Source organism: Cyanistes caeruleus, chromosome 30 (genome assembly GCF_971803275.1).
Source record: "Cyanistes caeruleus chromosome 30, bCyaCae1.hap1.1, whole genome shotgun sequence".
Taxonomy (NCBI): Eukaryota; Metazoa; Chordata; class Aves; order Passeriformes; family Paridae; genus Cyanistes; species Cyanistes caeruleus.
In genome coordinates, this window is record NC_141730.1 from 3,322,195 (window position 1) to 3,348,995 (window position 26,801).

At 61.3% G+C, this 26,801-nt stretch overlaps 13 protein-coding genes across 19 annotated transcripts; 7 read left to right on the forward strand and 6 right to left on the reverse strand.

Moving 5' to 3' along the window:
- The first annotated feature begins 411 nt into the window (after positions 1 to 411).
- Positions 412 to 999, forward strand: LOC111939583 (scale keratin-like). 7 transcript variants are annotated; one of them, XM_086866017.1, is made up of 2 exons: positions 412 to 761; positions 963 to 999. In XM_086866017.1, exons 1-2 carry the CDS (start codon positions 412 to 414, stop codon positions 997 to 999), a joined length of 387 nt encoding a protein of 128 aa, XP_086722143.1. The 7 variants fall into 7 exon arrangements, with proteins under 7 accessions (XP_086722143.1, XP_086722142.1, XP_086722137.1 ...); XM_086866016.1 differs by having other exon boundaries at positions 412 to 755; positions 954 to 999; XM_086866011.1 differs by having other exon boundaries at positions 412 to 748; positions 815 to 999.
- A 2,209-nt stretch (positions 1,000 to 3,208) lies between these two features.
- Positions 3,209 to 4,268, reverse strand: LOC111939577 (feather keratin 4-like). The gene is made up of 2 exons (XM_023941857.2): positions 4,186 to 4,268; positions 3,209 to 3,789 (listed from the first exon to the last, which is right to left on the reverse strand). Exon 2 carries the CDS (start codon positions 3,763 to 3,765, stop codon positions 3,373 to 3,375), a length of 393 nt encoding a protein of 130 aa, XP_023797625.2. The 5' UTR covers positions 3,766 to 3,789; positions 4,186 to 4,268; the 3' UTR covers positions 3,209 to 3,372.
- A 341-nt stretch (positions 4,269 to 4,609) lies between these two features.
- On the forward strand, positions 4,610 to 5,750 carry LOC147648849 (feather keratin 4-like). Its single transcript, XM_086866018.1, has 2 exons — positions 4,610 to 5,057; positions 5,170 to 5,750. Exon 2 carries the CDS (start codon positions 5,194 to 5,196, stop codon positions 5,584 to 5,586), a length of 393 nt encoding a protein of 130 aa, XP_086722144.1. The 5' UTR covers positions 4,610 to 5,057; positions 5,170 to 5,193; the 3' UTR covers positions 5,587 to 5,750.
- A 1,190-nt stretch (positions 5,751 to 6,940) lies between these two features.
- On the reverse strand, positions 6,941 to 7,999 carry LOC147648850 (feather keratin 4-like). The gene is made up of 2 exons (XM_086866145.1): positions 7,917 to 7,999; positions 6,941 to 7,521 (listed from the first exon to the last, which is right to left on the reverse strand). The coding sequence occupies exon 2, from the start codon at positions 7,495 to 7,497 to the stop codon at positions 7,105 to 7,107; it is 393 nt and encodes a 130-aa protein (XP_086722271.1). The 5' UTR covers positions 7,498 to 7,521; positions 7,917 to 7,999; the 3' UTR covers positions 6,941 to 7,104.
- A 696-nt stretch (positions 8,000 to 8,695) lies between these two features.
- Positions 8,696 to 9,481, forward strand: LOC147648851 (feather keratin 4-like). Its single transcript, XM_086866146.1, has 2 exons — positions 8,696 to 8,788; positions 8,901 to 9,481. Exon 2 carries the CDS (start codon positions 8,925 to 8,927, stop codon positions 9,315 to 9,317), a length of 393 nt encoding a protein of 130 aa, XP_086722272.1. The 5' UTR covers positions 8,696 to 8,788; positions 8,901 to 8,924; the 3' UTR covers positions 9,318 to 9,481.
- Positions 9,482 to 10,701: 1,220 nt separating this feature from the next.
- LOC147648852 (feather keratin 4-like) lies at positions 10,702 to 11,760 on the reverse strand. The gene is made up of 2 exons (XM_086866109.1): positions 11,678 to 11,760; positions 10,702 to 11,282 (listed from the first exon to the last, which is right to left on the reverse strand). Exon 2 carries the CDS (start codon positions 11,256 to 11,258, stop codon positions 10,866 to 10,868), a length of 393 nt encoding a protein of 130 aa, XP_086722235.1. The 5' UTR covers positions 11,259 to 11,282; positions 11,678 to 11,760; the 3' UTR covers positions 10,702 to 10,865.
- A 696-nt stretch (positions 11,761 to 12,456) lies between these two features.
- On the forward strand, positions 12,457 to 13,242 carry LOC111939595 (feather keratin 4-like). Its single transcript, XM_023941877.2, has 2 exons — positions 12,457 to 12,549; positions 12,662 to 13,242. The coding sequence occupies exon 2, from the start codon at positions 12,686 to 12,688 to the stop codon at positions 13,076 to 13,078; it is 393 nt and encodes a 130-aa protein (XP_023797645.2). The 5' UTR covers positions 12,457 to 12,549; positions 12,662 to 12,685; the 3' UTR covers positions 13,079 to 13,242.
- Positions 13,243 to 14,510: 1,268 nt separating this feature from the next.
- LOC147648853 (feather keratin 4-like) lies at positions 14,511 to 15,950 on the reverse strand. The gene is made up of 2 exons (XM_086866148.1): positions 15,221 to 15,950; positions 14,511 to 15,108 (listed from the first exon to the last, which is right to left on the reverse strand). The coding sequence occupies exon 2, from the start codon at positions 15,082 to 15,084 to the stop codon at positions 14,692 to 14,694; it is 393 nt and encodes a 130-aa protein (XP_086722274.1). The 5' UTR covers positions 15,085 to 15,108; positions 15,221 to 15,950; the 3' UTR covers positions 14,511 to 14,691.
- Positions 15,951 to 16,018: 68 nt separating this feature from the next.
- Positions 16,019 to 17,083, forward strand: LOC147648854 (feather keratin 4-like). The gene is made up of 2 exons (XM_086866147.1): positions 16,019 to 16,101; positions 16,497 to 17,083. The coding sequence occupies exon 2, from the start codon at positions 16,521 to 16,523 to the stop codon at positions 16,911 to 16,913; it is 393 nt and encodes a 130-aa protein (XP_086722273.1). The 5' UTR covers positions 16,019 to 16,101; positions 16,497 to 16,520; the 3' UTR covers positions 16,914 to 17,083.
- Positions 17,084 to 18,287: 1,204 nt separating this feature from the next.
- On the reverse strand, positions 18,288 to 18,848 carry LOC147648855 (feather keratin 4-like). Its single transcript, XM_086865994.1, has one exon. It carries the CDS (start codon positions 18,842 to 18,844, stop codon positions 18,452 to 18,454), a length of 393 nt encoding a protein of 130 aa, XP_086722120.1. The 5' UTR covers positions 18,845 to 18,848; the 3' UTR covers positions 18,288 to 18,451.
- Positions 18,849 to 18,879: 31 nt separating this feature from the next.
- Positions 18,880 to 21,050, forward strand: LOC147648856 (scale keratin-like). Its single transcript, XM_086865998.1, has 2 exons — positions 18,880 to 19,852; positions 20,249 to 21,050. The coding sequence occupies exon 2, from the start codon at positions 20,273 to 20,275 to the stop codon at positions 20,636 to 20,638; it is 366 nt and encodes a 121-aa protein (XP_086722124.1). The 5' UTR covers positions 18,880 to 19,852; positions 20,249 to 20,272; the 3' UTR covers positions 20,639 to 21,050.
- A 50-nt stretch (positions 21,051 to 21,100) lies between these two features.
- Positions 21,101 to 25,232, forward strand: LOC147648857 (feather keratin 4-like). Its single transcript, XM_086865997.1, has one exon. It carries the CDS (start codon positions 24,676 to 24,678, stop codon positions 25,066 to 25,068), a length of 393 nt encoding a protein of 130 aa, XP_086722123.1. The 5' UTR covers positions 21,101 to 24,675; the 3' UTR covers positions 25,069 to 25,232.
- A 603-nt stretch (positions 25,233 to 25,835) lies between these two features.
- LOC111945626 (uncharacterized) lies at positions 25,836 to 26,603 on the reverse strand. Its single transcript, XM_023948297.2, has one exon. It carries the CDS (start codon positions 26,601 to 26,603, stop codon positions 25,836 to 25,838), a length of 768 nt encoding a protein of 255 aa, XP_023804065.2.
- Positions 26,604 to 26,801: the final 198 nt, after the last annotated feature.

Sequence of the window (26,801 nt, forward strand, 5' to 3'; positions counted from 1 at the left end):
TGATTGAATGTTTAGAGATTTGGGACAATCATTTTTGCAATTCCCTTGTGATGGTCTCATCCAAGAAGGGAATCTGAGCAGACAAGGAGTTGTAATCCCTGTTCTGACAAGGATCAGCACAAAGGAGATCAGTAGCAATGAAGAGCCAGAGTCATGAGATCCTGAATAACAACACACTCGACTCTTGGAGCAGAGTCCCATCCTTGTTGATCCCCTGACTCACCAAAGTGCTCGAGAAAATAACTTTGGCTGTTCTTATTCCATTTACTTCTTTAATAGACCTGGGGAAATTCCGGTGCTTCAAAGCTCTCCTGTCTGGGGAAAGGCAGCCAACTCCAGAGCTCTTTTCTGCTGCTAAGTAACATCTTGCACTTGCTCAACTCTTGTAGCTCGACCTCCAATCCCTGCAAAATGTCCTGCAATGACCTGTGCTCCACCGCTGGCTCCGGCCTCATCCGTCCCCAGCCCCTGGCTGACAGCGGGAACGAGCCGTGTGTGCGCCAGTGCCCCGACTCCACCGCCGTGATCCAGCCTCCCGCCGTGGTGGTCACCTTCCCCGGGCCCATCCTCAGCTCCTTCCCGCAGGATTCCGTGGTGGGATCTGCTGGAGCACCGTTCCTTGGAGCCTCTGGGGGCTCCTCCCTGGGCTATGGGGGCTATGGGTCCCTGGGCTACGGGGGTTATGGATATGGGGGCTATGGGGGTTATGGATCCCTGGGCTATGGGGGTTATGGATCCCTGGGCTATGGTGGTTATGGATCCCTGGGATACGGAGGATTTGGATCCCTGGGATATGGAGGATTTGGCTCTGGAGGATATGGCGGTTATGGATCTGGGGGATATGGGGGTCTCTGTGGATACGGGGGCTACGGATCCCTGGGCTATGGGGGTCTGGGGGGCTACGGGGGGTTCCGGGGCCTGTCTGGCTTCGGGAGATCCTTTGGCTCTTGGTCCGGCCGCTACGGCCGCTATGGCCGTGGCAGCTGCGGCTCCTGCTAAACCCCAAGGGGAAATCCCTCGACTCAGCAAACACTGTTGGATCCTCACGTGAGCTCCTGAGGAAGGGGCAGAGCATCAGGCTTCACACCGTGGAGTCAGAACCCCTCATCCTTTTCGTTTCCTCCTTCCTTCGTTCCGTCTCCTCTTCCGCGCCCCTTCCAGTGGCCGAATGTGCGGCTCCACCATCCCACCCTGAAACTCCACCATCTCCCTGAAACTGCTGCCTCCTGCCACAAGGCTGAACGAGCAGCTCTCGTGAGGGACAACCTGCCTGTCCCTGCCTCGCTTGTCCTCGTCCAGTGGGGCCTTCCCTGCCCTTGCAATAAAAAAATCCTGCATCCAACACCTGCCTTTGTTTTTCCTGTTAAGCCCCAGAGTGGATTCCTCTCCCCTCCCATCAGAACTGGGCTGAGATGTTTTTGGTCAGAGCTGCAGCTGAGAGTTCTCTCTGCCCTTACAATAATTATTCCAGCTGTCAGACTTCCAGTAGTTATTCCAATTGTTTCCATCCAGTTTGGCACTGGAACGGGGAACAGTCACATTACCAATGCTGTCAGACACAGGGTGGGATTCTTGGGGTGCCTGTGCCGGGCCAGGAGTTGGACTCAATCCCTGTGTGGCCTTTCCAACCCAGGATATTCCATGGTTCTTTCTTTAAAGTGGTTAATTTAGTGCTGGGATTCCTTTAAATTTTAAATCTTCCTGGCGATGTTGGAATCATCCAACTGCCCTCAAAGACAAAGCTAAAAAATACTGCCTGAAGTTCTGCTCTGAAAAGGAATGATAGGAGGAAGATGAACAAAGGGAAACAATTTTTGAGATTGGTATCTAATGAGAAAAGATGAGGCACTACCCTCTCTTTTTTCATTAATCACTGCCATGATAAAGTTGCCGCAGGGAAGGTTTGGCTGAACCTGTCAGCAGGTGAGGTAAAAAGAACATGGATTGATGCATTAGAGAGGATTTACCTCTTCCTTCACCGGGACTTTTAAAAAAAAAAAGTCTTGATCAGTGGCAAGGAACAGCTAATTTTACTTTTCACAGGTTATTTCAGTATTCCTCCTCATATGGGACTGGATCTGTCAGATGGCCATACGTAATAAACTGAAACGAAAATTAGCCCAAGGTACCCGTGAAAGGCTGCGTTTATTTTCAGAAAACAACACTTCATTTTTGCGGGCAAACAAACACTTACCTGAGAATATTTTTACCAAAAGAATTGCAGAATTGTTCCGGTTGGAAAAGACCTTTGAGGTGGTCCGAGCTGTGCCTGATCCCCACCTGGTCACCCATCCCAACATCGGGGAATTCCTTGGATATATCAAGGGAATTCTAAACTTTCCTGAGCCCTTTCCAGGAGGAAATTCCTATGCCCAACCTGAACCTTCTTCTAATCTTTGCTTCCACCCACAGCCTCCACGAGCCCAGCCGAATACCTGAGCTGCGACAGCCAAATTTCACCCGGTCCTGTGAGCGAGGCAGTGCCAGGCAGGTACCAGCCTAATTAAGTGTTGTGTCAGACAAGCGCTCAGCCCAAGATAACAGCCCTGGAGAGAGCCATTAACACTCAGGGAACAACGATTACACAGCTTTAACTTGGGCTGGATGCCGGCTCGGAGTGAGCTCACGTCTGATTGCAAAATCCAGCAGAGGGCCGGCATTTCTCTCAGTGTCTACACGGGAGTTAAGGGGTGGAGGGAGTTTACTCCATTAATTACTCAAGGATCCGTCCAGAAAAACCTCTGATTATTCATTAGCGTTCCTGGCATTGGCACATTTTCTGGGAGCCCTGATAACAGAAAGCTGAGTGGCGCTGAGCAGGAGGGAATCAGAGATTCAGACTGGAAAAACAGGGTGGGTGAACTGGTGTGAGCAGAATTAACAGTGACCATCATGGGCCGGGGCAGAGCCTGCTGAGTGCGGGGAAAGGAAACTTTCCTGTGCCACATTCCACGAGCCACCTGAGAACCCCAAGAAGCAGAAAAACACCTCCAACATCACTGAGTCTAAGCCAGGACAAATCCCCGCGTTGTCAACCAGCCCCAGAGCACTTCTCTTTTAATCTCCCCTTGCCCTTCCATTTCCCATTTATCCTGATCCATCCCTCTAACACCAATTCCCCTCCCACTCTGGGAACTGCCCCCATCCACGGACCCTTCCTGACTTGGAAAAGAGGCCAGGAGAGGCAGGAATAGATTGCAGGCGAGTTTATTGTGGGGAGCAGGGCGGGAGGGGCTGGCAGAGGGGCGCTGGGCAGGCCCCAGGCAGGCCGGGTGTCACGGGCTGCAGGAGGCCGGGGCAGCTTGTGGCGAGCTCAGCTTGTGCGGGCTGGGCTGAGGCGGGCGCGGCTGCTCGGGCTGGCCTCTGGCGGCTCTAGCAGGGCCCGCAGGTGTCCCAGAGCTTCTTGCTGTAGCGGGGCAAGGCGCAAGGGCTGCAGGCGGGAGCAGCGTAGGCTCTGCCAAAGGTGCACAGGCCCCCCGAGGCCTGGGTGGCGCCGGCGCCGTAGAGGCCGCCCAGCCCCAGGGAGCCGCCAAAGGCCGGGGCTCCGGAGGAGCCCACCACGGCTTGCTGGGGGAAGGAGCTGAGGATGGGGCCGGGGAAGGTGACCACCACGGGCGGCGGCTGGATCAAGGCCGACGAGTCGGGGCACTGGCGGGCGCACAGCTCGTTGCAGCTCTCAGCGATGGGCTGCGGCACGGCCACGCTGCTGCGGGGGGGACACAGGTCCAGGCTGCTGCGAGGAGGGCACAGGTCGTAGCAGGACATGTTGGCGTGAGAGACGAGATGAGGCTGAAAGGCAATGGGGACAAGCAGCGGTTACAAGCAGGGCAGACAAGGGCAGCTCCCGCAGCAGCAGCGCCCCGTTCCCTGAGCGGCCAAAGCCCCCCAGCCTTGCCCAGCCTGCCCGGCCCTGGCCCCGTGCCCTGCAGCCCCCTGAGAGCCGCGATGATGGGCAGAGGCAGAGAGCTGCCAAAAATCCCTGCCCGAGCGAGTCCCTGTGCCCAGCCCGGCTCCGTCCGGCCCGCCCAAGGGGCTCCTTCCTCGCTCATCCCGACGAGGCTCGGCCGGGCCTGGCCGGGCCAGGCTGCTGCCAGCACGGCCGCTGCCCCGGCAGCTCCGCTGGCCACCGAGGGCCCTGGGCAGCCCCGCTGGCCACGAGGCAGAGCCCCGCAGGCAGGCACCCACCTGCCCTTGGGCTGAGCAGAGCGAGGCCGCAGCGGTGGATGCAGCCCTGGCCCGGGACAGCGCTTTTATGGGCGGCCGCAGAGGCGGGGCAGGGGCTGCCCACGCTGGGGCCGCGCCTGCGGGGCCAAGGCGGGCTCGGCCCTGCTGCCGCGGGGCTCTTCTGCTGACTCCTGCCTTTCCTGCCCGGCCCCGAGCTGCACCATCAGCGCCTGCAATTAGCCCGCTGCCACGCTGCTGCAGCCCCAGGCACGCAGCGCCTGCCCTGGCCCACCCGCTGGCCCTCAGGGCCACCGGCCACAGCCCAGCCAAGGCCCGAGGAAAGGCAGCTCCGCTGGGGCCCTGCCTGCTCAGCGCCCTGCAGCACCCGACAGTGCAGCACAGCTGGCCTCCGGCTGCCCCCGCCCGCTGCCCGCCACCTCTGCGACACAGGCGACAAAGAGCCCTCGTGCCACTGAGCCCTGAGCTCCGCCCTGGGACAAGGATCACAAAGGGCCGGCAAGCGCAGCACACTCTAGGGCTCTCTCAGCCCCGGCCAGAGCCCCTCCGAGCCCTCCCGTGAGCCCCTGGAGCCAAATTCCTGGGTGCCATCAGCGCTCTCAAGGCTGAGAGGCGGCAGGAAGGACAGGATGGCTTGGGCAGCGGGAGCTGCTGGGCTGGCAGCCGGGGGATGCTGACTCAGGGAGGGGCAGGGGGGCACAGCCCTGGTGTCAGCAGCAGCAGGAGGAAGAGGAGGAGGAGCAGGAGCAGGGAGTGTCCCCTGTGCAGATTGGCCCGGCTGGAGCTGAGCAATGGCCCGGCTGCTATAAAAGCCGTGCCTGGGCCAGCCGGGGCCAAGCACTGCCCTGGCCACCTTCTCCTCCTCGGGGACAAGGGTAAGTGTGCGAGCGCTTGTGCCCGCGGCTCCCGGCTCCAGCCCGGGGGCCCCTGGGGCTCGGGCGCTGCCTGTGCCGCTCTCCCTCCCGCCACGGCTGCCCTCTCTTGCAGAGCTCGCTCGGATCCCAGGCCAACATGTCCTGCTACGACCTGTGCCCTCCTCGCAGCAGCCTGGACCTGTGTCCCCCCCGCAGCAGCGTGGCCGTGCCGCAGCCCATCGCTGAGAGCTGCAACGAGCTGTGCGCCCGCCAGTGCCCCGACTCGTCGGCCTTGATCCAGCCGCCGCCCGTGGTGGTCACCTTCCCCGGCCCCATCCTCAGCTCCTTCCCCCAGCAAGCCGTGGTGGGCTCCTCCGGAGCCCCGGCCTTTGGCGGCTCCCTGGGGCTGGGCGGCCTCTACGGCGCCGGCGCCACCCAGGCCTCGGGGGGCCTGTGCACCTTTGGCAGAGCCTACGCTGCTCCCGCCTGCAGCCCTTGCGCCTTGCCCCGCTACAGCAAGAAGCTCTGGGACACCTGCGGGCCCTGCTAGAGCCGCCAGAGGCCAGCCCGAGCAGCCGCGCCCGCCTCAGCCCAGCCCGCACAAGCTGAGCTCGCCACAAGCTGCCCCGGCCTCCTGCAGCCCGTGACACCCGGCCTGCCTGGGGCCTGCCCAGCGCCCCTCTGCCAGCCCCTCCCGCCCTGCTCCCCACAATAAACTCGCCTGCAATCTATTCCTGCCTCTCGTGGCCTCTTTTACAAGTCAGGATGGGTCCGTGGATGGGGGAGATGCAAGTGTGGGAGGGGAATTGGTGTTAGAGGGATGGATCAGGGGAAATGGGAAATGGATGGGAACGGGGAGGTAAATTATAAGAGGGGCTGGGGGAGTGGACATTCATGAGGGGAAGGTGTTTAAATCAAAGGGAAATTGTAATGATGTGAAGGAGAGCACTGGCTCTCCTTTACATTAACCTTACCCTTCTCTGGGTAAGGTTGGGATATGGAGAGAGGAAGGAGAAGAAGGAGAAGGGGAAGGAGAAGGAGAAGGACAAGGATAAGGACAAGGACAAAGGACAAGGAAAAGGACAAGGAAAAAGGACAAGGACAAGGAGATGTACAAGGAAAAGGACAAGGAATAGGAAAACGACAAGGAGATGTACAAGGAAAAGGACAAAGACAAGGAGCTCCAAGCACTCTGCCTGAAGACAGACAGATGCCCCAGCTTGCAGCCCATGGCACCAGGGGCTTTTACCCACCTGCAGCCGTGCTGGCAGTGAGTGGGGCTGTCCCCGGAGCCGGGAGCCATGCAGGCCCAGAGGCTGTCAGAGCTGCAGCCCCCTGTGCCGTCACGGCTCTGCTTCAGCACCTTGGACAGAAATCAGAGTGAGACATCCCCTCACCATTCCCTGTACATTGAATGTCCTTGTCATCAACTCCTCATCCTGATCTATGTCTTAGCCTTCGTTCTTTGTATTTTTCCCTCTCCTTGTTTCTAATTTGTCTTTTCTTCTCCTCTTTTCTCTTGTCCTTGTCCTTCCTCTTTTCCTCTTTCTCCTTCTCCTCCTTCTCCACCTTCTATTTCTTTGTTCTCTTCCCATGGTACTTTTTCTTCTTCGTTTTCTTCTTCCCCTCGGTCTCCTGTCCTCGTCGTTCTCATTGCTGTTCACCTTCTCATCCTGCTTCACCTTGTCCATTTCCAAACCCGCTCCAATTTCTATTTCATCTCCACCTCCTCGAGCGCCTTCCCTCTTCTATTTTCCCCTTCCCCTTGCCCATCCATTTCCCATTTCTCCTGATCCATCCCTCTAACACCATTTACCCTCCCACTCTTGGAACTGCCCCATCCCCGGACCCTTCCTGACTTGGAAAAGAGGCCACGAGAGGCAGGAATAGATTGCAGGCGAGTTTATTGTGGGGAGCAGGGCGGGAGGGGCTGGCAGAGGGGCGCTGGGCAGGCCCCAGGCAGGCCGGGTGTCACGGGCTGCAGGAGGCCGGGGCAGCTTGTGGCGAGCTCAGCTTGTGCGGGCTGGGCTGAGGCGGGCGCGGCTGCTCGGGCTGGCCTCTGGCGGCTCTAGCAGGGCCCGCAGGTGTCCCAGAGCTTCTTGCTGTAGCGGGGCAAGGCGCAAGGGCTGCAGGCGGGAGCAGCGTAGGCTCTGCCAAAGGTGCACAGGCCCCCCGAGGCCTGGGTGGCGCCGGCGCCGTAGAGGCCGCCCAGCCCCAGGGAGCCGCCAAAGGCCGGGGCTCCGGAGGAGCCCACCACGGCTTGCTGGGGGAAGGAGCTGAGGATGGGGCCGGGGAAGGTGACCACCACGGGCGGCGGCTGGATCAAGGCCGACGAGTCGGGGCACTGGCGGGCGCACAGCTCGTTGCAGCTCTCAGCGATGGGCTGCGGCACGGCCACGCTGCTGCGGGGGGGACACAGGTCCAGGCTGCTGCGAGGAGGGCACAGCTCGTAGCAGGACATGTTGGCGTGAGAGACGAGATGAGGCTGAAAGGCAATGGGGACAAGCAGCGGTTACAAGCAGGGCAGACAAGGGCAGCTCCCGCAGCAGCAGCGCCCCGTTCCCTGAGCGGCCAAAGCCCCCCAGCCTTGCCCAGCCTGCCCGGCCCTGGCCCCGTGCCCTGCAGCCCCCTGAGAGCCGCGATGATGGGCAGAGGCAGAGAGCTGCCAAAAATCCCTGCCCGAGCGAGTCCCTGTGCCCAGCCCGGCTCCGTCCGGCCCGCCCAAGGGGCTCCTTCCCCGCTCATCCCGACGAGGCTCGGCCGGGCCTGGCCGGGCCAGGCTGCTGCCAGCACGGCCGCTGCCCCGGCAGCTCCGCTGCCCACCGAGGGCCCTGGGCAGCCCCTGGGCCGCGAGGCAGAGCCCCGCAGGCAGGCACCCACCTGCCCTTGGGCTGAGCAGAGCGAGGCCGCAGCGGTGGATGCAGCCCTGGCCCGGGACAGCGCTTTTATGGGCGGCCGCAGAGGCGGGGCAGGGGCTGCCCACGCTGGGGCCGCGCCTGCGGGGCCAAGGCGGGCTCGGCCCTGCTGCCGCGGGGCTCTTCTGCTGACTCCTGCCTTTCCTGCCCGGCCCCGAGCTGCACCATCAGCGCCTGCAATTAGCCCGCTGCCACGCTGCTGCAGCCCCAGGCACGCAGCGCCTGCCCTGGCCCACCCGCTGGCCCTCAGGGCCACCGGCCACAGCCCAGCCAAGGCCCGAGGAAAGGCAGCTCCGCTGGGGCCCTGCCTGCTCAGCACCCTGCAGCACCCGACAGTGCAGCACAGCTGGCCTCCAGCTGCCCCCGCCCGCTGCCCGCCACCTCTGCGACACAGGCGACAAAGAGCCCTCGTGCCACTGAGCCCTGAGCTCCGCCCTGGGACAAGGATCACAAAGGGCCGGCAAGCGCAACACACTCTAGGGCTCTCTCAGCCCCGGCCAGAGCCCCTCCGAGCCCTCCCGTGAGCCCCTGGAGCCAAATTCCTGGGTGCCATCAGCGCTCTCAAGGCTGAGAGGCGGCAGGAAGGACAGGATGGCTTGGGCAGCGGGAGCTGCTGGGCTGGCAGCCGGGGGATGCTGACTCAGGGAGGGGCAGGGGGGCACAGCCCTGGTGTCAGCAGCAGCAGGAGGAAGAGGAGGAGGAGCAGGAGCAGGGAGTGTCCCCTGTGCAGATTGGCCCGGCTGGAGCTGAGCAATGGCCCGGCTGCTATAAAAGCCGTGCCTGGGCCAGCCGGGGCCAAGCACTGCCCTGGCCACCTTCTCCTCCTCGGGGACAAGGGTAAGTGTGCGAGCGCTTGTGCCCGCGGCTCCCGGCTGCAGCCCGGCGGCCCCTGGGGCTCGGGCGCTGCCTGTGCCGCTCTCCCTCCCGCCACGGCTGTCCTCTCTTGCAGAGCTCGCTCGGATCCCAGGCCAACATGTCCTGCTACGAGCTGTGCCCTCCTCGCAGCAGCCTGGACCTGTGCCCTCCTCGCACCAGCGTGGCCGTGCCGCAGCCCATCGCTGAGAGCTGCAACGAGCTGTGCGCCCGCCAGTGCCCCGACTCGTCGGCCTTGATCCAGCCGCCGCCCGTGGTGGTCACCTTCCCCGGCCCCATCCTCAGCTCCTTCCCCCAGCAAGCCGTGGTGGGCTCCTCCGGAGCCCCGGCCTTTGGCGGCTCCCTGGGGCTGGGCGGCCTCTACGGCGCCGGCGCCACCCAGGCCTCGGGGGGCCTGTGCACCTTTGGCAGAGCCTACGCTGCTCCCGCCTGCAGCCCTTGCGCCTTGCCCCGCTACAGCAAGAAGCTCTGGGACACCTGCGGGCCCTGCTAGAGCCGCCAGAGGCCAGCCCGAGCAGCCGCGCCCGCCTCAGCCCAGCCCGCACAAGCTGAGCTCGCCACAAGCTGCCCCGGCCTCCTGCAGCCCGTGACACCCGGCCTGCCTGGGGCCTGCCCAGCGCCCCTCTGCCAGCCCCTCCCGCCCTGCTCCCCACAATAAACTCGCCTGCAATCCATTCCTGCCTCTCGTGGCCTCTTTTCCAAGTCAGGATGGGTCCGGGTATGGGGCAGTTCCAAGAGTGGGAGTGGAAATGGTGTTAGCGGGATGGATCAGGGGAAATGGGAAATAGAAGGGAAAAGGGAGGAAAATGGAAAGAGGGGCTGGGGGAGTGGAGGTTCATGAGGGGAAGGTGTTTAAATCAAAGGGAAATTGTAATGATGTGAAGGAGAGCACTGGCTCCCCTTTACATTAACCTTACCCTTCTCTGGGTAAGGTTGGGATATGGAGAGAGGAAGGAGAAGAAGGAGAAGGGGAAGGAGAAGGAGAAGGAGAAGGAGAAGGAGAAGGACAAGGACAAGGACAAGGACAAGGACAAAGGGCAAGGACAAGGACAAGGACAAAGGACAAGGACAAGGAGATGTACAAGGACAGGGACAAGGAATAGGAAAACGACAAGGAGATGTACAAGGAAAAGGACAAAGACAAGGAGCTCCAAGCACTCTGCCTGAAGACAGACAGATGCCCCAGCTTGCAGCCCATGGCACCAGGGGCTTTTACCCACCCGCAGCCGTGCTGGCAGTGAGTGGGGCTGTCCCCGGAGCCGGGAGCCATGCAGGCCCAGAGGCTGTCAGAGCTGCAGCCCCCTGTGCCGTCATGGCTCTGCTTCAGCACCTTGGACAGAAATCAGAGTGAGACATCCCCTCACCATTCCCTGTACATTGAATGTCCTTGTCATCAACTCCTCATCCTGATCTATGTCTTAGCCTTCGTTCTTTGTATTTTTCCCTCTCCTTGTTTCTAATTTGTCTTTTCTTCTCCTCTTTACTCTTGTCCTTGTCCTTCCTCTTTTCCTCTTTCTCCTTCTCCTCCTTCTCCTTCTCCACCTTCTATTTCTTTGTTCTCTTCCCATGGTACTTTTCCTTCTTCGTTTTCTTCTTCCCCTAGGTCTCCTCCTCCTCGTCGTTCTCATTGCTGTTCACCTTCTCGCCCTGCTTCACCTTGTCCATTTCCGAACCCGCTCCAATTTCTATTTCATCTCCACCTCCTCGAGCGCCTTCCCTCTTCTATTTTCCCCTTCCCCTTGCCTTTCCATTTCCCATTTCCCCTGATCCATCCCTCTAACACCAATTCCCCTCCCACTCTGGGATCTCCCCCATCCACGACCCTTCCTGACTTGGAAAAGAGGCCAGGAGAGGCAGGAATAGATTGCAGGCGAGTTTATTGTGGGGAGCAGGGCGGGAGGGGCTGGCAGAGGGGCGCTGGGCAGGCCCCAGGCAGGCCGGGTGTCACGGGCTGCAGGAGGCCGGGGCAGCTTGTGGCGAGCTCAGCTTGTGCGGGCTGGGCTGAGGCGGGCGCGGCTGCTCGGGCTGGCCTCTGGCGGCTCTAGCAGGGCCCGCAGGTGTCCCAGAGCTTCTTGCTGTAGCGGGGCAAGGCGCAAGGGCTGCAGGCGGGAGCAGCGTAGGCTCTGCCAAAGGTGCACAGGCCCCCCGAGGCCTGGGTGGCGCCGGCGCCGTAGAGGCCGCCCAGCCCCAGGGAGCCGCCAAAGGCCGGGGCTCCGGAGGAGCCCACCACGGCTTGCTGGGGGAAGGAGCTGAGGATGGGGCCGGGGAAGGTGACCACCACGGGCGGCGGCTGGATCAAGGCCGACGAGTCGGGGCACTGGCGGGCGCACAGCTCGTTGCAGCTCTCAGCGATGGGCTGCGGCACGGCCACGCTGCTGCGGGGGGGACACAGGTCCAGGCTGCTGCGAGGAGGGCACAGCTCGTAGCAGGACATGTTGGCGTGAGAGACGAGATGAGGCTGAAAGGCAATGGGGACAAGCAGCGGTTACAAGCAGGGCAGACAAGGGCAGCTCCCGCAGCAGCAGCGCCCCGTTCCCTGAGCGGCCAAAGCCCCCCAGCCTTGCCCAGCCTGCCCGGCCCTGGCCCCGTGCCCTGCAGCCCCCTGAGAGCCGCGATGATGGGCAGAGGCAGAGAGCTGCCAAAAATCCCTGCCCGAGCGAGTCCCTGTGCCCAGCCCGGCTCCGTCCGGCCCGCCCAAGGGGCTCCTTCCCCGCTCATCCCGACGAGGCTCGGCCGGGCCTGGCCGGGCCAGGCTGCTGCCAGCACGGCCGCTGCCCCGGCAGCTCCGCTGGCCACCGAGGGCCCTGGGCAGCCCCTGGGCCGCGAGGCAGAGCCCCGCAGGCAGGCACCCACCTGCCCTTGGGCTGAGCAGAGCGAGGCCGCAGCGGTGGATGCAGCCCTGGCCCGGGACAGCGCTTTTATGGGCGGCCGCAGAGGCGGGGCAGGGGCTGCCCACGCTGGGGCCGCGCCTGCGGGGCCAAGGCGGGCTCGGCCCTGCTGCCGCGGGGCTCTTCTGCTGACTCCTGCCTTTCCTGCCCGGCCCCGAGCTGCACCATCAGCGCCTGCAATTAGCCCGCTGCCACGCTGCTGCAGCCCCAGGCACGCAGCGCCTGCCCTGGCCCACCCGCTGGCCCTCAGGGCCACCGGCCACAGCCCAGCCAAGGCCCGAGGAAAGGCAGCTCCGCTGGGGCCCTGCCTGCTCAGCACCCTGCAGCACCCGACAGTGCAGCACAGCTGGCCTCCGGCTGCCCCCGCCCGCTGCCCGCCACCTCTGCGACACAGGCGACAAAGAGCCCTCGTGCCACTGAGCCCTGAGCTCCGCCCTGGGACAAGGATCACAAAGGGCCGGCAAGCGCAGCACACTCTAGGGCTCTCTCAGCCCCGGCCAGAGCCCCTCCGAGCCCTCCCGTGAGCCCCTGGAGCCAAATTCCTGGGTGCCATCAGCGCTCTCAAGGCTGAGAGGCGGCAGGAAGGACAGGATGGCTTGGGCAGCGGGAGCTGCTGGGCTGGCAGCCGGGGGATGCTGACTCAGGGAGGGGCAGGGGGGCACAGCCCTGGTGTCAGCAGCAGCAGGAGGAAGAGGAGGAGGAGCAGGAGCAGGGAGTGTCCCCTGTGCAGATTGGCCCGGCTGGAGCTGAGCAATGGCCCGGCTGCTATAAAAGCCGTGCCTGGGCCAGCCGGGGCCAAGCACTGCCCTGGCCACCTTCTCCTCCTCGGGGACAAGGGTAAGTGTGCGAGCGCTTGTGCCCGCGGCTCCCGGCTGCAGCCCGGCGGCCCCTGGGGCTCGGGCGCTGCCTGTGCCGCTCTCCCTCCCGCCACGGCTGCCCTCTCTTGCAGAGCTCGCTCGGATCCCAGGCCAACATGTCCTGCTACGAGCTGTGCCCTCCTCGCAGCAGCCTGGACCTGTGTCCCCCCCGCAGCAGCGTGGCCGTGCCGCAGCCCATCGCTGAGAGCTGCAACGAGCTGTGCGCCCGCCAGTGCCCCGACTCGTCGGCCTTGATCCAGCCGCCGCCCGTGGTGGTCACCTTCCCCGGCCCCATCCTCAGCTCCTTCCCCCAGCAAGCCGTGGTGGGCTCCTCCGGAGCCCCGGCCTTTGGCGGCTCCCTGGGGCTGGGCGGCCTCTACGGCGCCGGCGCCACCCAGGCCTCGGGGGGCCTGTGCACCTTTGGCAGAGCCTACGCTGCTCCCGCCTGCAGCCCTTGCGCCTTGCCCCGCTACAGCAAGAAGCTCTGGGACACCTGCGGGCCCTGCTAGAGCCGCCAGAGGCCAGCCCGAGCAGCCGCGCCCGCCTCAGCCCAGCCCGCACAAGCTGAGCTCGCCACAAGCTGCCCCGGCCTCCTGCAGCCCGTGACACCCGGCCTGCCTGGGGCCTGCCCAGCGCCCCTCTGCCAGCCCCTCCCGCCCTGCTCCCCACAATAAACTCGCCTGCAATCTATTCCTGCCTCTCGTGGCCTCTTTTCCAAGTCAGGAAGGGTCCGGGGATGGGGCAGTTCCCAGAGTGGGAGGGTAAATGGTGTTAGTGGGATGGATCAGAGGAAATGGGAAATGGAAGGGGAGGTAAATTATAAGAGGGACTGGGGGAGTGGAGGTTCATGAGGGGAAGGTGTTTAAATCAAAGGGAAAGTGTAAGGATAGGAAAGACAGCAGTGGGAATGGGTGAGGTGAGGGAGCTGTTGAAGGAGAAGGAGAAGTAGCAGAAGGAGAAGGGATAAAGATGGAGAAGGAGAAGGACAAGAAGATGTAGAAGGACAAGGACAAGGAAAAGGAAAACGACAAGGAGATGTACAACGACAAGGGAAAGTGTAATGATGTGAAGGAGAGCACTGGCTCTCCTTTACAATAACCTTACCCGTCTCTGGGTAAGGTTAGGATATGGAGCAGAGGAAGGAGAAGAAGGAGAAGGGAAAGGAGAAGGAGAAGGAGAAGGACAAGGAGAAGAAGGACAAGGAGAAGGACAAGGACAAAGACAAGGAGCTCCAAGCACTCTGCCTGAAGACAGACAGATGCCCCAGTTTGCAGCCCATGGCACCAGGGGCTTTTACCCACCCGCAGCCGTGCTGGCAGTGAGTGGGGCTGTCCCCGGAGCCGGGAGCCATGCAGGCCCAGAGGCTGTCAGAGCTGCAGCCCCCTGTGCCGTCATGGCTCTGCTTCAGCACCTTGGACAGAAATCAGAGTGAGACATCCCCTCACCATTCCCTGTACATTGAATGTCCTTGTCATCAACTCCTCATCCTGATCTATGTCTTAGCCTTCGTTCTTTGTATTTTTCCCTCTCCTTGTTTCTAATTTGTCTTTTCTTCTCCTCTTTTCTCTTGTCCTTGTCCTTCCTCTTTTCCTCTTTCTCCTTCTCCTCCTTCTCCTTCTCCACCTTCTATTTCTTTGTTCTCTTCCCATGGTACTTTTTCTTCTTCGTTTTCTTCTTCCCCTCGGTCTCCTCCTCCTCGTCGTTCTCATTGCTGTTGACCTTCTCATCCTGCTTCACCTTGTCCATTTCCGAGCCCGCTCCAATTTCTATTTCATCTCCACCTCCTCGAGCGCCTTCCCTCTTCTATTTTCCCCTTCCCCTTGCCCATCCATTTCCCATTTCCCCTGATCCATCCCTCTAACACCATTTCCCCTCCCACTCTGGGATCTCCCCCATCCACGACCCTTCCTGACTTGGAAAAGAGGCCAGGAGAGGCAGGAATAGATTGCAGGCGAGTTTATTGTGGGGAGCAGGGCGGGAGGGGCTGGCAGAGGGGCGCTGGGCAGGCCCCAGGCAGGCCGGGTGTCACGGGCTGCAGGAGGCCGGGGCAGCTTGTGGCGAGCTCAGCTTGTGCGGGCTGGGCTGAGGCGGGCGCGGCTGCTCGGGCTGGCCTCTGGCGGCTCTAGCAGGGCCCGCAGGTGTCCCAGAGCTTCTTGCTGTAGCGGGGCAAGGCGCAAGGGCTGCAGGCGGGAGCAGCGTAGGCTCTGCCAAAGGTGCACAGGCCCCCCGAGGCCTGGGTGGCGCCGGCGCCGTAGAGGCCGCCCAGCCCCAGGGAGCCGCCAAAGGCCGGGGCTCCGGAGGAGCCCACCACGGCTTGCTGGGGGAAGGAGCTGAGGATGGGGCCGGGGAAGGTGACCACCACGGGCGGCGGCTGGATCAAGGCCGACGAGTCGGGGCACTGGCGGGCGCACAGCTCGTTGCAGCTCTCAGCGATGGGCTGCGGCACGGCCACGCTGCTGCGGGGGGGACACAGGTCCAGGCTGCTGCGAGGAGGGCACAGGTCGTAGCAGGACATGTTGGCCTGGGATCCGAGCGAGCTCTGCAAGAGAGGGCAGCCGTGGCGGGAGGGAGAGCGGCACAGGCAGCGCCCGAGCCCCAGGGGCCGCCGGGCTGGAGCCGGGAGCCGCGGGCACAAGCGCTCGCACACTTACCCTTGTCCCCGAGGAGGAGAAGGTGGCCAGGGCAGTGCTTGGCCCCGGCTGGCCCAGGCACGGCTTTTATAGCAGCCGGGCCATTGCTCAGCTCCAGCCGGGCCAATCTGCACAGGGGACACTCCCTGCTCCTGCTCCTCCTCCTCTTCCTCCTCCTGCTGCTGCTGCTGCTGACACCAGGGCTGTGCCCCCCTGCCCCTCCCTGAGTCAGCATCCCCCGGCTGCCAGCCCAGCAGCTCCCGCTGCCCAAGGCATCCTGTCCTTCCTGCCGCCTCACAGCCTTGAGAGCGCTGATGGCACCCAGGAATTTGGCTCCAGGGGCTCACGGGAGGGCTCGGAGGGGCTCTGGCCGGGGCTGAGAGAGCCCTAGAGTGTGCTGCGCTTGCCGGCCCTTTGTGATCCTTGTCCCAGGGCGGAGCTCAGGGCTCAGTGGCACGAGGGCTCTTTGTCGCCTGTGTCGCAGAGGTGGCGGGCAGCGGGCGGGGGCAGCCGGAGGCCAGCTGTGCTGCACTGTCGGGTGCTGCAGGGTGCTGAGCAGGCAGGGCCCCGGCGGAGCTGCCTTTCCTCGGGCCTTGGCTGGGCTGTGGCCGGTGGCCCTGAGGGCCAGCGGGTGGGCCAGGGCAGGCGCTGCGTGCCTGGGGCTGCAGCAGCGTGGCAGCGGGCTAATTGCAGGCGCTGATGGTGCAGCTTGGGGCCGGGCAGGAAAGGCAGGAGTCAGCAGAAGAGCCCCGCGGCAGCAGGGCCGAGCCCGCCTTGGCCCCGCAGGCGCGGCCCCAGCGTGGGCAGCCCCTGCCCCGCCTCTGCGGCCGCCCATAAAAGCGCTGTCCCGGGCCAGGGCTGCATCCACCGCTGCGGCCTCGCTCTGCTCAGCCCAAGGGCAGGTGGGTGCCTGCCTGCGGGGCTCTGCCTCGCGGCCCAGGGGCTGCCCAGGGCCCTCGGTGGGCAGCGGAGCTGCCGGGGCAGCGGCCGTGCTGGCAGCAGCCTGGCCCGGCCAGGCCCGGCCGAGCCTCGTCGGGATGAGCGGGGAAGGAGCCCCTTGGGCGGGCCGGACGGAGCCGGGCTGGGCACAGGGACTCGCTCGGGCAGGGATTTTTGGCAGCTCTCTGCCTCTGCCCATCATCGCGGCTCTCAGGGGGCTGCAGGGCACGGGGCCAGGGCCGGGCAGGCTGGGCAAGGCTGGGGGGCTTTGGCCGCTCAGGGAACGGGGCGCTGCTGCTGCGGGAGCTGCCCTTGTCTGCCCTGCTTGTAACCGCTGCTTGTCCCCATTGCCTTTCAGCCTCATCTCGTCTCTCACGCCAACATGTCCTGCTACGAGCTGTGCCCTCCTCGCAGCAGCCTGGACCTGTGCCCTCCTCGCACCAGCGTGGCCGTGCCGCAGCCCATCGCTGAGAGCTGCAACGAGCTGTGCGCCCGCCAGTGCCCCGACTCGTCGGCCTTGATCCAGCCGCCGCCCGTGGTGGTCACCTTCCCCGGCCCCATCCTCAGCTCCTTCCCCCAGCAAGCCGTGGTGGGCTCCTCCGGAGCCCCGGCCTTTGGCGGCTCCCTGGGGCTGGGCGGCCTCTACGGCGCCGGCGCCACCCAGGCCTCGGGGGGCCTGTGCACCTTTGGCAGAGCCTACGCTGCTCCCGCCTGCAGCCCTTGCGCCTTGCCCCGCTACAGCAAGAAGCTCTGGGACACCTGCGGGCCCTGCTAGAGCCGCCAGAGGCCAGCCCGAGCAGCCGCGCCCGCCTCAGCCCAGCCCGCACAAGCTGAGCTAGCCACAAGCTGCCCCGGCCTCCTGCAGCCCGTGACACCCGGCCTGCCTGGGGCCTGCCCAGCGCCCCTCTGCCAGCCCCTCCCGCCCTGCTCCCCACAATAAACTCGCCTGCAATCTATTCCTGCCTCTCGTGGCCTCTTTTCCAAGTCAGGAAGGGTCCGGGGATGGGGCAGTTCCAAGAGTGGGAGGGGAATTGGTGTTAGAGGGATGGATCAGGGGAAATGGGAAATGGAAGGGCAAGGGGAAGGGGAAAATAGAAGAGGGAAGGCGCTCGAGGAGGTGGAGATGAAATAGAAATTGGAGCGGGTTCGGAAATGGACAAGGTGAAGCAGGGCGAGAAGGTGAACAGCAATGAGAACGACGAGGAGGAGGAGACCTAGGGGAAGAAGAAAACGAAGAAGAAAAAGTACCATTGGAAGAGAACAAAGAAATAGAAGGTGGAGAAGGAGGAGAAGGAGAAAGAGGAAAAGAGGAAGGACAAGGACAAGAGTAAAGAGGAGAAGAAAAGACAAATTAGAAACAAGGAGAGGGAAAAATACAAAGAACGAAGGCTAAGACATAGATCAGGATGAGGAGTTGATGACAAGGACATTCAATGTACAGGGAATGGTGAGGGGATGTCTCACTCTGATTTCTGTCCAAGGTGCTGAAGCAGAGCCATGACGGCACAGGGGGCTGCAGCTCTGACAGCCTCTGGGCCTGCATGGCTCCCGGCTCCGGGGACAGCCCCACTCACTGCCAGCACGGCTGCGGGTGGGTAAAAGCCCCTGGTGCCATGGGCTGCAAGCTGGGGCATCTGTCTGTCTTCAGGCAGAGTGCTTGGAGCTCCTTGTCTTTGTCCTTTTCCTTGTACATCTCATTGTCGTTTTCCTATTCCTTGTCCCTGTCCTTGTACATCTCCTTGTCCTTTGTCCTTGTCCTTTGTCCTTGTCCTTTGTCCTTTCCTTTGTCCTTGTCCTTGTCCTTGTCCTTATCCTTGTCCTTCTCCTTCTCCTTCCCCTTCTCCTTCTTCTCCTTCCTCTCTCCATATCCCAACCTTACCCAGAGAAGGGTAAGGTTAATGTAAAGGGGAGCCAGTGCTCTCCTTCACATCATTACAATTTCCCTTTGATTTAAACACCTTCCCCTCATGAATGTCCACTCCCCCAGCCCCTCTTATAATTTACCTCCCCGTTCCCATCCATTTCCCATTTCCCCTGATCCATCCCTCTAACACCATTTACCCTCCCACTCTTTCATCTCCCCCATCCACAAACCCATCCTGACTTGGAAAAGAGGCCAAGAGAGGCAGGAATAGATTGCAGGCGAGTTTATTGTGGGGAGCAGGGCGGGAGGGGCTGGCAGAGGGGCGCTGGGCAGGCCCCAGGCAGGCCGGGTGTCACGGGCTGCAGGAGGCCGGGGCAGCTTGTGGCGAGCTCAGCTTGTGCGGGCTGGGCTGAGGCGGGCGCGGCTGCTCGGGCTGGCCTCTGGCGGCTCTAGCAGGGCCCGCAGGTGTCCCAGAGCTTCTTGCTGTAGCGGGGCAAGGCGCAAGGGCTGCAGGCGGGAGCAGCGTAGGCTCTGCCAAAGGTGCACAGGCCCCCCGAGGCCTGGGTGGCGCCGGCGCCGTAGAGGCCGCCCAGCCCCAGGGAGCCGCCAAAGGCCGGGGCTCCGGAGGAGCCCACCACGGCTTGCTGGGGGAAGGAGCTGAGGATGGGGCCGGGGAAGGTGACCACCACGGGCGGCGGCTGGATCAAGGCCGACGAGTCGGGGCACTGGCGGGCGCACAGCTCGTTGCAGCTCTCAGCGATGGGCTGCGGCACGGCCACGCTGCTGCGGGGGGGACACAGGTCCAGGCTGCTGCGAGGAGGGCACAGCTCGTAGCAGGACATGTTGGCCTGGGATCCGAGGGAGCTCTGCAAGAGAGGGCAGCCGTGGCGGGAGGGAGAGCGGCACAGGCAGCGCCCGAGCCCCAGGGGCCGCCGGGCTGCAGCCGGGAGCCGCGGGCACAAGCGCTCGCACACTTACCCTTGTCCCCGAGGAGGAGAAGGTGGCCAGGGCAGTGCTTGGCCCCGGCTGGCCCAGGCACGGCTTTTATAGCAGCCGGGCCATTGCTCAGCTCCAGCCGGGCCAATCTGCACAGGGGACACTCCCTGCTCCTGCTCCTCCTCCTCTTCCTCCTGCTGCTGCTGACACCAGGGCTGTGCCCCCCTGCCCCTCCCTGAGTCAGCATCCCCCGGCTGCCAGCCCAGCAGCTCCCGCTGCCCAAGCCATCCTGTCCTTCCTGCCGCCTCACAGCCTTGAGAGCGCTGATGGCACCCAGGAATTTGGCTCCAGGGGCTCACGGGAGGGCTCGGAGGGGCTCTGGCCGGGGCTGAGAGAGCCCTAGAGTGTGTTGCGCTTGCCGGCCCTTTGTGATCCTTGTCCCAGGGCGGAGCTCAGGGCTCAGTGGCACGAGGGCTCTTTGTCGCCTGTGTCGCAGAGGTGGCGGGCAGCGGGCGGGGGCAGCCGGAGGCCAGCTGTGCTGCACTGTCGGGTGCTGCAGGGCGCTGAGCAGGCAGGGCCCCAGCGGAGCTGCCTTTCCTCGGGCCTTGGCCGGGCTGTGGCCGGTGGCCCTGAGGGCCAGCGGGTGAGCCAGGGCAGGCGCTGCGTGCCTGGGGCTGCAGCAGCGTGGCAGCGGGCTAATTGCAGGCGCTGATGGTGCAGCTCGGGGCCGGGCAGGAAAGGCAGGAGTCAGCAGAAGAGCCCCGCGGCAGCAGGGCCGAGCCCGCCTTGGCCCCGCAGGCGCGGCCCCAGCGTGGGCAGCCCCTGCCCCGCCTCTGCGGCCGCCCATAAAAGCGCTGTCCCGGGCCAGGGCTGCATCCACCGCTGCGGCCTCGCTCTGCTCAGCCCAAGGGCAGGTGGGTGCCTGCCTGCGGGGCTCTGCCTCGTGGCCAGCGGGGCTGCCCAGGGCCCTCGGTGGCCAGCGGAGCTGCCGGGGCAGCGGCCGTGCTGGCAGTAGCCTGGCCCGGCCAGGCCCGGCCGAGCCTCGTCGGGATGAGCGAGGAAGGAGCCCCTTGGGCGGGCCGGACGGAGCCGGGCTGGGCACAGGGACTCGCTCGGGCAGGGATTTTTGGCAGCTCTCGGCCTCTGCCCATCATCGCGGCTCTCAGGGGGCTGCAGGGCACGGGGCCAGGGCCGGGCAGGCTGGGCAAGGCTGGGGGGCTTTGGCCGCTCAGGGAACGGGGCGCTGCTGCTGCGGGAGCTGCCCTTGTCTGCCCTGCTTGTAACCGCTGCTTGTCCCCATTGCCTTTCAGCCTCATCTCGTCTCTCACGCCAACATGTCCTGCTACGACCTGTGCCCTCCTCGCACCAGCGTGGCCGTGCCGCAGCCCATCGCTGAGAGCTGCAACGAGCTGTGCGCCCGCCAGTGTCCCGACTCGTCGGCCTTGATCCAGCCGCCGCCCGTGGTGGTCACCTTCCCCGGCCCCATCCTCAGCTCCTTCCCCCAGCAAGCCGTGGTGGGCTCCTCCGGAGCCCCGGCCTTTGGCGGCTCCCTGGGGCTGGGCGGCCTCTACGGCGCCGGCGCCACCCAGGCCTCGGGGGGCCTGTGCACCTTTGGCAGAGCCTACGCTGCTCCCGCCTGCAGCCCTTGCGCCTTGCCCCGCTACAGCAAGAAGCTCTGGGACACCTGCGGGCCCTGCTAGAGCCGCCAGAGAGGCTTTTTGATGTGTCAGCAATGGAGAAATCCCCAAGTTTTTCATCCCATTATTGTCGCCATTAGTGTTTTCTTTAAACCTTTTCTTTTCAGTTGGTTATTATTTTGCTTTATGTCCAGTTTGAACATCTAATTCTTTATGTTCTCTTTTATTAATGTATTTTGTTTAAGAATTTCATTGTTCTTTCCTTGTCTTTGATCCTTATTTTTTATGTCGTTTATATCAACCTCATGTTATATTTCCATTTATTTACCTCTGTTTGTTCAGAACTGGATGTGTTAAATATTTTGGCTTCAGTTGTTCTGTTCTCTATGTCGTTCTTGTTTTCCCATGCTTTTCTTTGTACTCTCTGTGTGATTTATTCACATTTTTTTCTGCAATAAATCTATTATGCATCGAATTTTTGTGTCGCTTTCATCTCTTGTTGTCTTAAATGGTGATGAGCATTCAGTTGAAGTCCTACCCGCTTGTTACATAGTGTCAAATTTGACCATTTCTGTTTGTTTAAATCTCTGGAGAGGCGCTGGAAAGGGCTGGGAGTGCCGCAGCCGCTGAGAGGCTGCCCTGGATGACACAAAAGGGAAAGTAAGAGCAGGGCAGGGCCCGGTCTGGCCAAACCCAGCGGCTACGAGCGATCTGATCAGGGCAGAGGTGCCTGGCAGCTCCTCCCTGCTTCCTCTGGGCGCTCTTACTCAGCCCTGGGACATGCGAGGCGCAGCAAAACAAAAATACGGCGAGCAGAGGTCATTACTCGGCGCTTCCCAAGTGCTCTCACAGCCCTTGTTCCTCTGAGGCTCGAGAAAAATCTGTTAATAGTGAGAGGCTTTCCTCACTGGAACCCCCTCAAAATAAATGTTGTAGTTCGGAGAGTGCTGAAATCGCGGTGTTTTTAATACAAAGTGGAGAGGCAATCACAGAATCATGGAATGGTTTGGGTTGGATCTTAAAATCATCTCATTCCACACCCAGCCCTTCCACTACCCCAGGCTGCTCCAAGCCCTGTCCAACCTGTCCTTGGACACTTCCAGGGACGGGGCAGCCGTGGAATTACAGTGCCAGGGCCTCCCTACCCTCACAGGGAAGAATTTATCTCCAAAATCCCATCTAAACCCCCTCCCCGACAGTCTGAGCCCATTCCCCGTGCCCTGGCACTCCATCCCTTGGGAATTGTCTCTCCCCGCCTTCCTTGTGGCCCCTTCAGGTCCTGCCAGGCCACAGTGAGGTCACCTCAGAGCTCCCCCTTCTCCAAAAGGAGCAATCCCAATTCTCCCAGCCTTTCCTCCATCCCTCGGATCCTCCTGGAGCCTCCTCTGGGCTCTCTCCAGCAGCTCCAGCTCCTCCCGGGGCGGGGATCCAGGGCTGGGGCAGCTCTGCAGGTGGGGTCTCACCTGAGCGGGGCTGAATCCCCCCTCCCCTGCTGCCCACGGGGTTTTGATGCAGCCCAGGAGAAACGGATTTGAAAGGAGTTTGTGCCCTGAGCCAGGGATGAGGCACAACTTGCTCTGACTGTCAGATTTATGTAAAATATAAATCAAGGCAAAAGAATCCCCCTCAGGCTGGGAGATGTGGGAACAACTCAATCCTTTTCTGTGCTTGCAGAATCGGTTTTTTTTCCTTTTCCCTGCAGCAAATACAGGGAAATTTGTTGGGGCAGCAAGCAAAACACAAACCTAAACCCAAATATTTATCACCTGCGGAGAAAATCAAAATATTGGGGTGAATCTCGACCACAACAACCAACAGTATAGGAATTAAGAGCAGACATTTCATCTCTGGTGGGGATTTCTCCAGGAATGACAAGAAGGGTCTGTAAAATGGGCTGGATACAGGTGAAAACCTAAAAGTTGTGCTCTGAAAAATCACAGAAAAAGGGTAAATAATCGCAAATATTTATTTTTTATGGAAAATATAGTTTGAAATAGGACAAATAGAGCAAAGGTTGAATCTTAACCTCACAGAGGATTCAATCACGGATATGGAAAGGAATTTTTTTTTTTAAGAAATAAAAACAAGAGCTGCATTAATTATTAACCCTTGACTTCCAATGGCACAAATCATGATTTAATTAAAGTAATGGCAGGCACCACCTTGTTTCCTGCACATTAAAGCAGTTGGGGTTGTGTAAGAGTGAAATGTCTAAATCACCCATGTCATACAACACCAAATATTAGCTGAGTTGAACACCATGTAATGACTGTTTGTGAAATCATTGCAAAGTATTTTTCTCAAGAAGGGCCAGAACACTCCTGATAACAGATTACACCCACAACATTAAAGAAAAACCTTGATCTGCCTCTCTGATTTTTCCTCAGAATTGGAATCATAAGACTTAATAGGGGAACATTCAGCACCACCGACCCTTTTAAAACTGAATTTCATTTCCCACTGAAAGTTTTTTTAGCTAAAAAATGTGGGATTGATTTCAAAACTCCCTCTCAATGGAAAACTATTGTGGAATTGCTGAGCGTCCTGGATGATCTCAGCAGATATTCATGACCCCTTAAATACATCTCAGACCAGCAAGTTCTCTTTAATTATGGCTGGAAAATACGTTTATTCCTGGGTAGTCCTGGAATAAGCTGGTTTCTGCTTCTAATTAATTTATCAGATAATTTTAAACGGGCTGTTAAGGAAAAAAATGTCCATGTCAGCCAAAGATGAGTCTTACAAAATCTTGGAGCAGACAAGCTCATGACAAGGTTGTAAAGGAAGAAGTAACATGTGGAGTCAGCTTAATGAACGTGGTAATTCCAGTGAGGTCACTCTAATGATGCCAGGAGCTGCCAGCGCCAATTAAGACCCAAGATTAAAGAAATCAGGATGGTGAAACTCCGACATCACACGATAGGAGAATGTGAATGGAATCAGAACTGCCGCAAACTCCAAACTTTTGTGACTCAAAGCTGGTAAACAATTTCTTGGAGGCAGAACCCCCATCCCAAGCAAGATTCCAAACCCTCAGGAATGTCGGGATCCTCTATATAAGCTCCAGTGCCTGGGTCCATCCAGACACTTCTCAAGCTCATTCGCCTTGCAGAGCTTAGTGAGTATGAATTTTTCATTTCTTTCTATTTATTTAATCAGAGCCTGCAGCAGAGAAGTTGTAGAAGATTCCTTTAGGAAGGCTGAGATTTAGAACAGCTTCACATCGTTTCTGTCTGGAATTGCTCTTAGTGGAACCAGTGGGAAATGTGGGATTTGGGAGTCTGGGTGTGAGCACAGAAATTCTGAGAAATTTGAGTGTTCCAAGCCAATTAGCAGCTTTTAAAAGCCACAGATTAAAACAGTTATTTCAGGTGATTATTTCAGTATTTTATAAAATTCAAGACGAGAATTGAGACCCTTTTCAGGTGAGTTCAGTGGCATTCTCAGAGTCTTAACAAACCTTCCAGTTCCACGGAAAGCCACATCTAATTCAGGGCTCTATCCCCAATTTGGGGAAGTTTATTGGAGACCGGACTGAGGTTTTTATATTTTTCTTCAAGGCTGGCATTTCCAAAAGCTGAAAGACACAACCATGTGGGGCCAGAACAAAGATCAGTGTATGGGGTCGGGCCATGCTGGGGAGGGTTTTACAGAGGCAGGAATTTTTTGATCAAGGCACTCAGTGTGTGTTCACCATGCCGCTCAAGGCTGAACATAAAACACAACGCAGCGATTCCAATCCTTGGGGAAAATTCTGCCATCAGCTTGATGCTCTTGATAGTTTTTATATCTACATCTGTTTAAAGCCAACCTTTACCCCGTCAAGATGTCCTGCCCTGACCCCTTGGGACAGAGCCGGGCTGGGCACAGGGACTGGCTCGGGCAGGGATTTTTGGCAGCTCTCGGCCTCTGCCCATCATCGCGGCTCTCAGGGGGCTGCAGGGCACGGGGCCAGGGCCGGGCAGGCTGGGCAAGGCTGGGGGGCTTTGGCCGCTCAGGGAACGGGGCGCTGCTGCTGCGGGAGCTGCCCTTGTCTGCCCTGCTTGTAACCGCTGCTTGTCCCCATTGCCTTTCAGCCTCATCTCGTCTCTCACGCCAACATGTCCTGCTACGACCTGTGCCCTCCTCGCAGCAGCCTGGACCTGTGTCCCCCCCGCAGCAGCGTGGCCGTGCCGCAGCCCATCGCTGAGAGCTGCAACGAGCTGTGCGCCCGCCAGTGCCCCGACTCGTCGGCCTTGATCCAGCCGCCGCCCGTGGTGGTCACCTTCCCCGGCCCCATCCTCAGCTCCTTCCCCCAGCAAGCCGTGGTGGGCTCCTCCGGAGCCCCGGCCTTTGGCGGCTCCCTGGGGCTGGGCGGCCTCTACGGCGCCGGCGCCACCCAGGCCTCGGGGGGCCTGTGCACCTTTGGCAGAGCCTACGCTGCTCCCGCCTGCAGCCCTTGCGCCTTGCCCCGCTACAGCAAGAAGCTCTGGGACACCTGCGGGCCCTGCTAGAGCCGCCAGAGGCCAGCCCGAGCAGCCGCGCCCGCCTCAGCCCAGCCCGCACAAGCTGAGCTCGCCACAAGCTGCCCCGGCCTCCTGCAGCCCGTGACACCCGGCCTGCCTGGGGCCTGCCCAGCGCCCCTCTGCCAGCCCCTCCCGCCCTGCTCCCCACAATAAACTCGCCTGCAATCTATTCCTGCCTCTCGTGGCCTCTTTTCCAAGTCAGGATGACCCAAGGGCCTTGGCCAAATGAGGAACTCCAGGCAGCTCCTTCCTGCACAGGAGTGAACATCCCCCCCCAGAGGAAAATATAAAGGACAAATGAGAACCAGAGAGGCTTTTGTGCAGCACAAAAAGGGGTTTAATGTCAGAGAGAAGAGCGACAGCCGAGCGCAGGGAATCCAGGAGATCCCAGGGACAGAGGGGGATGCAGGACTCGTGTTCTGGGAGCGGGATCCAGCCAGGGGATGGGGGGCTCAGGGGGCACAGAGGGGATGGGGGGCTCAGGGGGCATAGAGGGGATGGGGGGCTCAGGGGGCACAGAGGGGATGGGGGGCTCAGGGAATCTCGGGGGAATGGAGGGATCAGGGAATCCCGGGGGAATGGAGGGATCAGGACATTCCCGGGGGAATGGAGGGCTCAGGACATTCCCGAGGGGATGGAGGGCTCAGGGCACAGCCGGGGCTGCTGGCCACACTCAGCTGCCGCTGCCCGTGGCTCCTGCCCGCTGTCCCCAAGGCCCGGGCCGGGCTCCAGGGCTGGCACTGCCAGGGGGGGCTTTAGAAAACCCCACAGCTCCCGCGGCGGGACCTGCCCCATCCCTGCGAGCCGGGCAGGGAATAGCCCAGGCCCCGCGACGAGAAGCCGGAGCTGTAGGAGCTCCCGCAATTGCCAAAGGAGCCCCCATAGCCCCCCTGGGAGCCCCCATAGCCCCCCAGAGAGCCCCCATAGCCCCCCTGGGAGCCCCCATAGCCCCCCAGGGAGCCCCCATAGCCCCCACAGCTTCCCAGGCCAAAGGAGCCCCCATAGCCCTGGGAGCTCCCATATCCAAGGGAGCCCCCATAGCCCGGGAAGCCCCCAGAACCCCCATAGCCCCCAGACCCAAAGGAGCCCCTATAACCACGGGAGCCCCCTAACCCAAAGGAGCCCCCATAGCCCTGGGAACCTCCATAAGGTCCCCACCCAGAGGAGCCCCCATAGCCAGAGGAGCCCCCATAACCTCCTGACCCAAAGGAGCCCCCATAGCCAGAGGAGCCCCCCAAGGCCAGCGGGCCCCCATAACCCCCAGCACCTCCCAGCCCAAAGGAGCCCCCAGAGCCAGAGGAGCTGCGGGAACTGAAGGAACGCCCCAGCAAGGCTGGGCCCGACGATCCCACGAAGCTCTCCTGGGGGCAGGTGCTGAGCAGGGGGCCCGGGAAGGTCACCACCACCGGCGGGGGCTGGATCAGGGCTCTGGAGTCGGGGCACTGCTGCACACACGGCTCGTTGGAGCTCTCGGCGATGGGCTGCGGGCAGCTCACCCCACACGACTCGTTGGAGTAGGACATCCTTCTCTGCTGGGCGGCTGCAACGCACAGCAGGAGTATGGTTTCAGCTCCAGAAATTTCCGCCTGTTCTTTCTCATGGAATATTTGAGAGCCCAGAGTTCACTGCTTTCCAAATCTGACCCTCATCTGGCCGCAAAAATCACATTCCAGACTGTCCGCTGTCAAGATCCCCGAGATGTTCCACAGAGATGAAAACAT

Bases quoted from the DNA above. Each gene is read 5' to 3' on its own strand.
- LOC111939583 (XM_086866010.1), top strand. From the start codon at position 412: ATGTCCTGCAATGACCTGTGCTCCACCGCTGGCTCCGGCCTCATCCGT.
- LOC111939577 (XM_023941857.2), bottom strand. From the start codon at position 3,765: ATGTCCTGCTACGACCTGTGCCCTCCTCGCAGCAGCCTGGACCTGTGT.
- LOC147648849 (XM_086866018.1), top strand. From the start codon at position 5,194: ATGTCCTGCTACGACCTGTGCCCTCCTCGCAGCAGCCTGGACCTGTGT.
- LOC147648850 (XM_086866145.1), bottom strand. From the start codon at position 7,497: ATGTCCTGCTACGAGCTGTGCCCTCCTCGCAGCAGCCTGGACCTGTGT.
- LOC147648851 (XM_086866146.1), top strand. From the start codon at position 8,925: ATGTCCTGCTACGAGCTGTGCCCTCCTCGCAGCAGCCTGGACCTGTGC.
- LOC147648852 (XM_086866109.1), bottom strand. From the start codon at position 11,258: ATGTCCTGCTACGAGCTGTGCCCTCCTCGCAGCAGCCTGGACCTGTGT.
- LOC111939595 (XM_023941877.2), top strand. From the start codon at position 12,686: ATGTCCTGCTACGAGCTGTGCCCTCCTCGCAGCAGCCTGGACCTGTGT.
- LOC147648853 (XM_086866148.1), bottom strand. From the start codon at position 15,084: ATGTCCTGCTACGACCTGTGCCCTCCTCGCAGCAGCCTGGACCTGTGT.
- LOC147648854 (XM_086866147.1), top strand. From the start codon at position 16,521: ATGTCCTGCTACGAGCTGTGCCCTCCTCGCAGCAGCCTGGACCTGTGC.
- LOC147648855 (XM_086865994.1), bottom strand. From the start codon at position 18,844: ATGTCCTGCTACGAGCTGTGCCCTCCTCGCAGCAGCCTGGACCTGTGT.
- LOC147648856 (XM_086865998.1), top strand. From the start codon at position 20,273: ATGTCCTGCTACGACCTGTGCCCTCCTCGCACCAGCGTGGCCGTGCCG.
- LOC147648857 (XM_086865997.1), top strand. From the start codon at position 24,676: ATGTCCTGCTACGACCTGTGCCCTCCTCGCAGCAGCCTGGACCTGTGT.
- LOC111945626 (XM_023948297.2), bottom strand. From the start codon at position 26,603: ATGTCCTACTCCAACGAGTCGTGTGGGGTGAGCTGCCCGCAGCCCATC.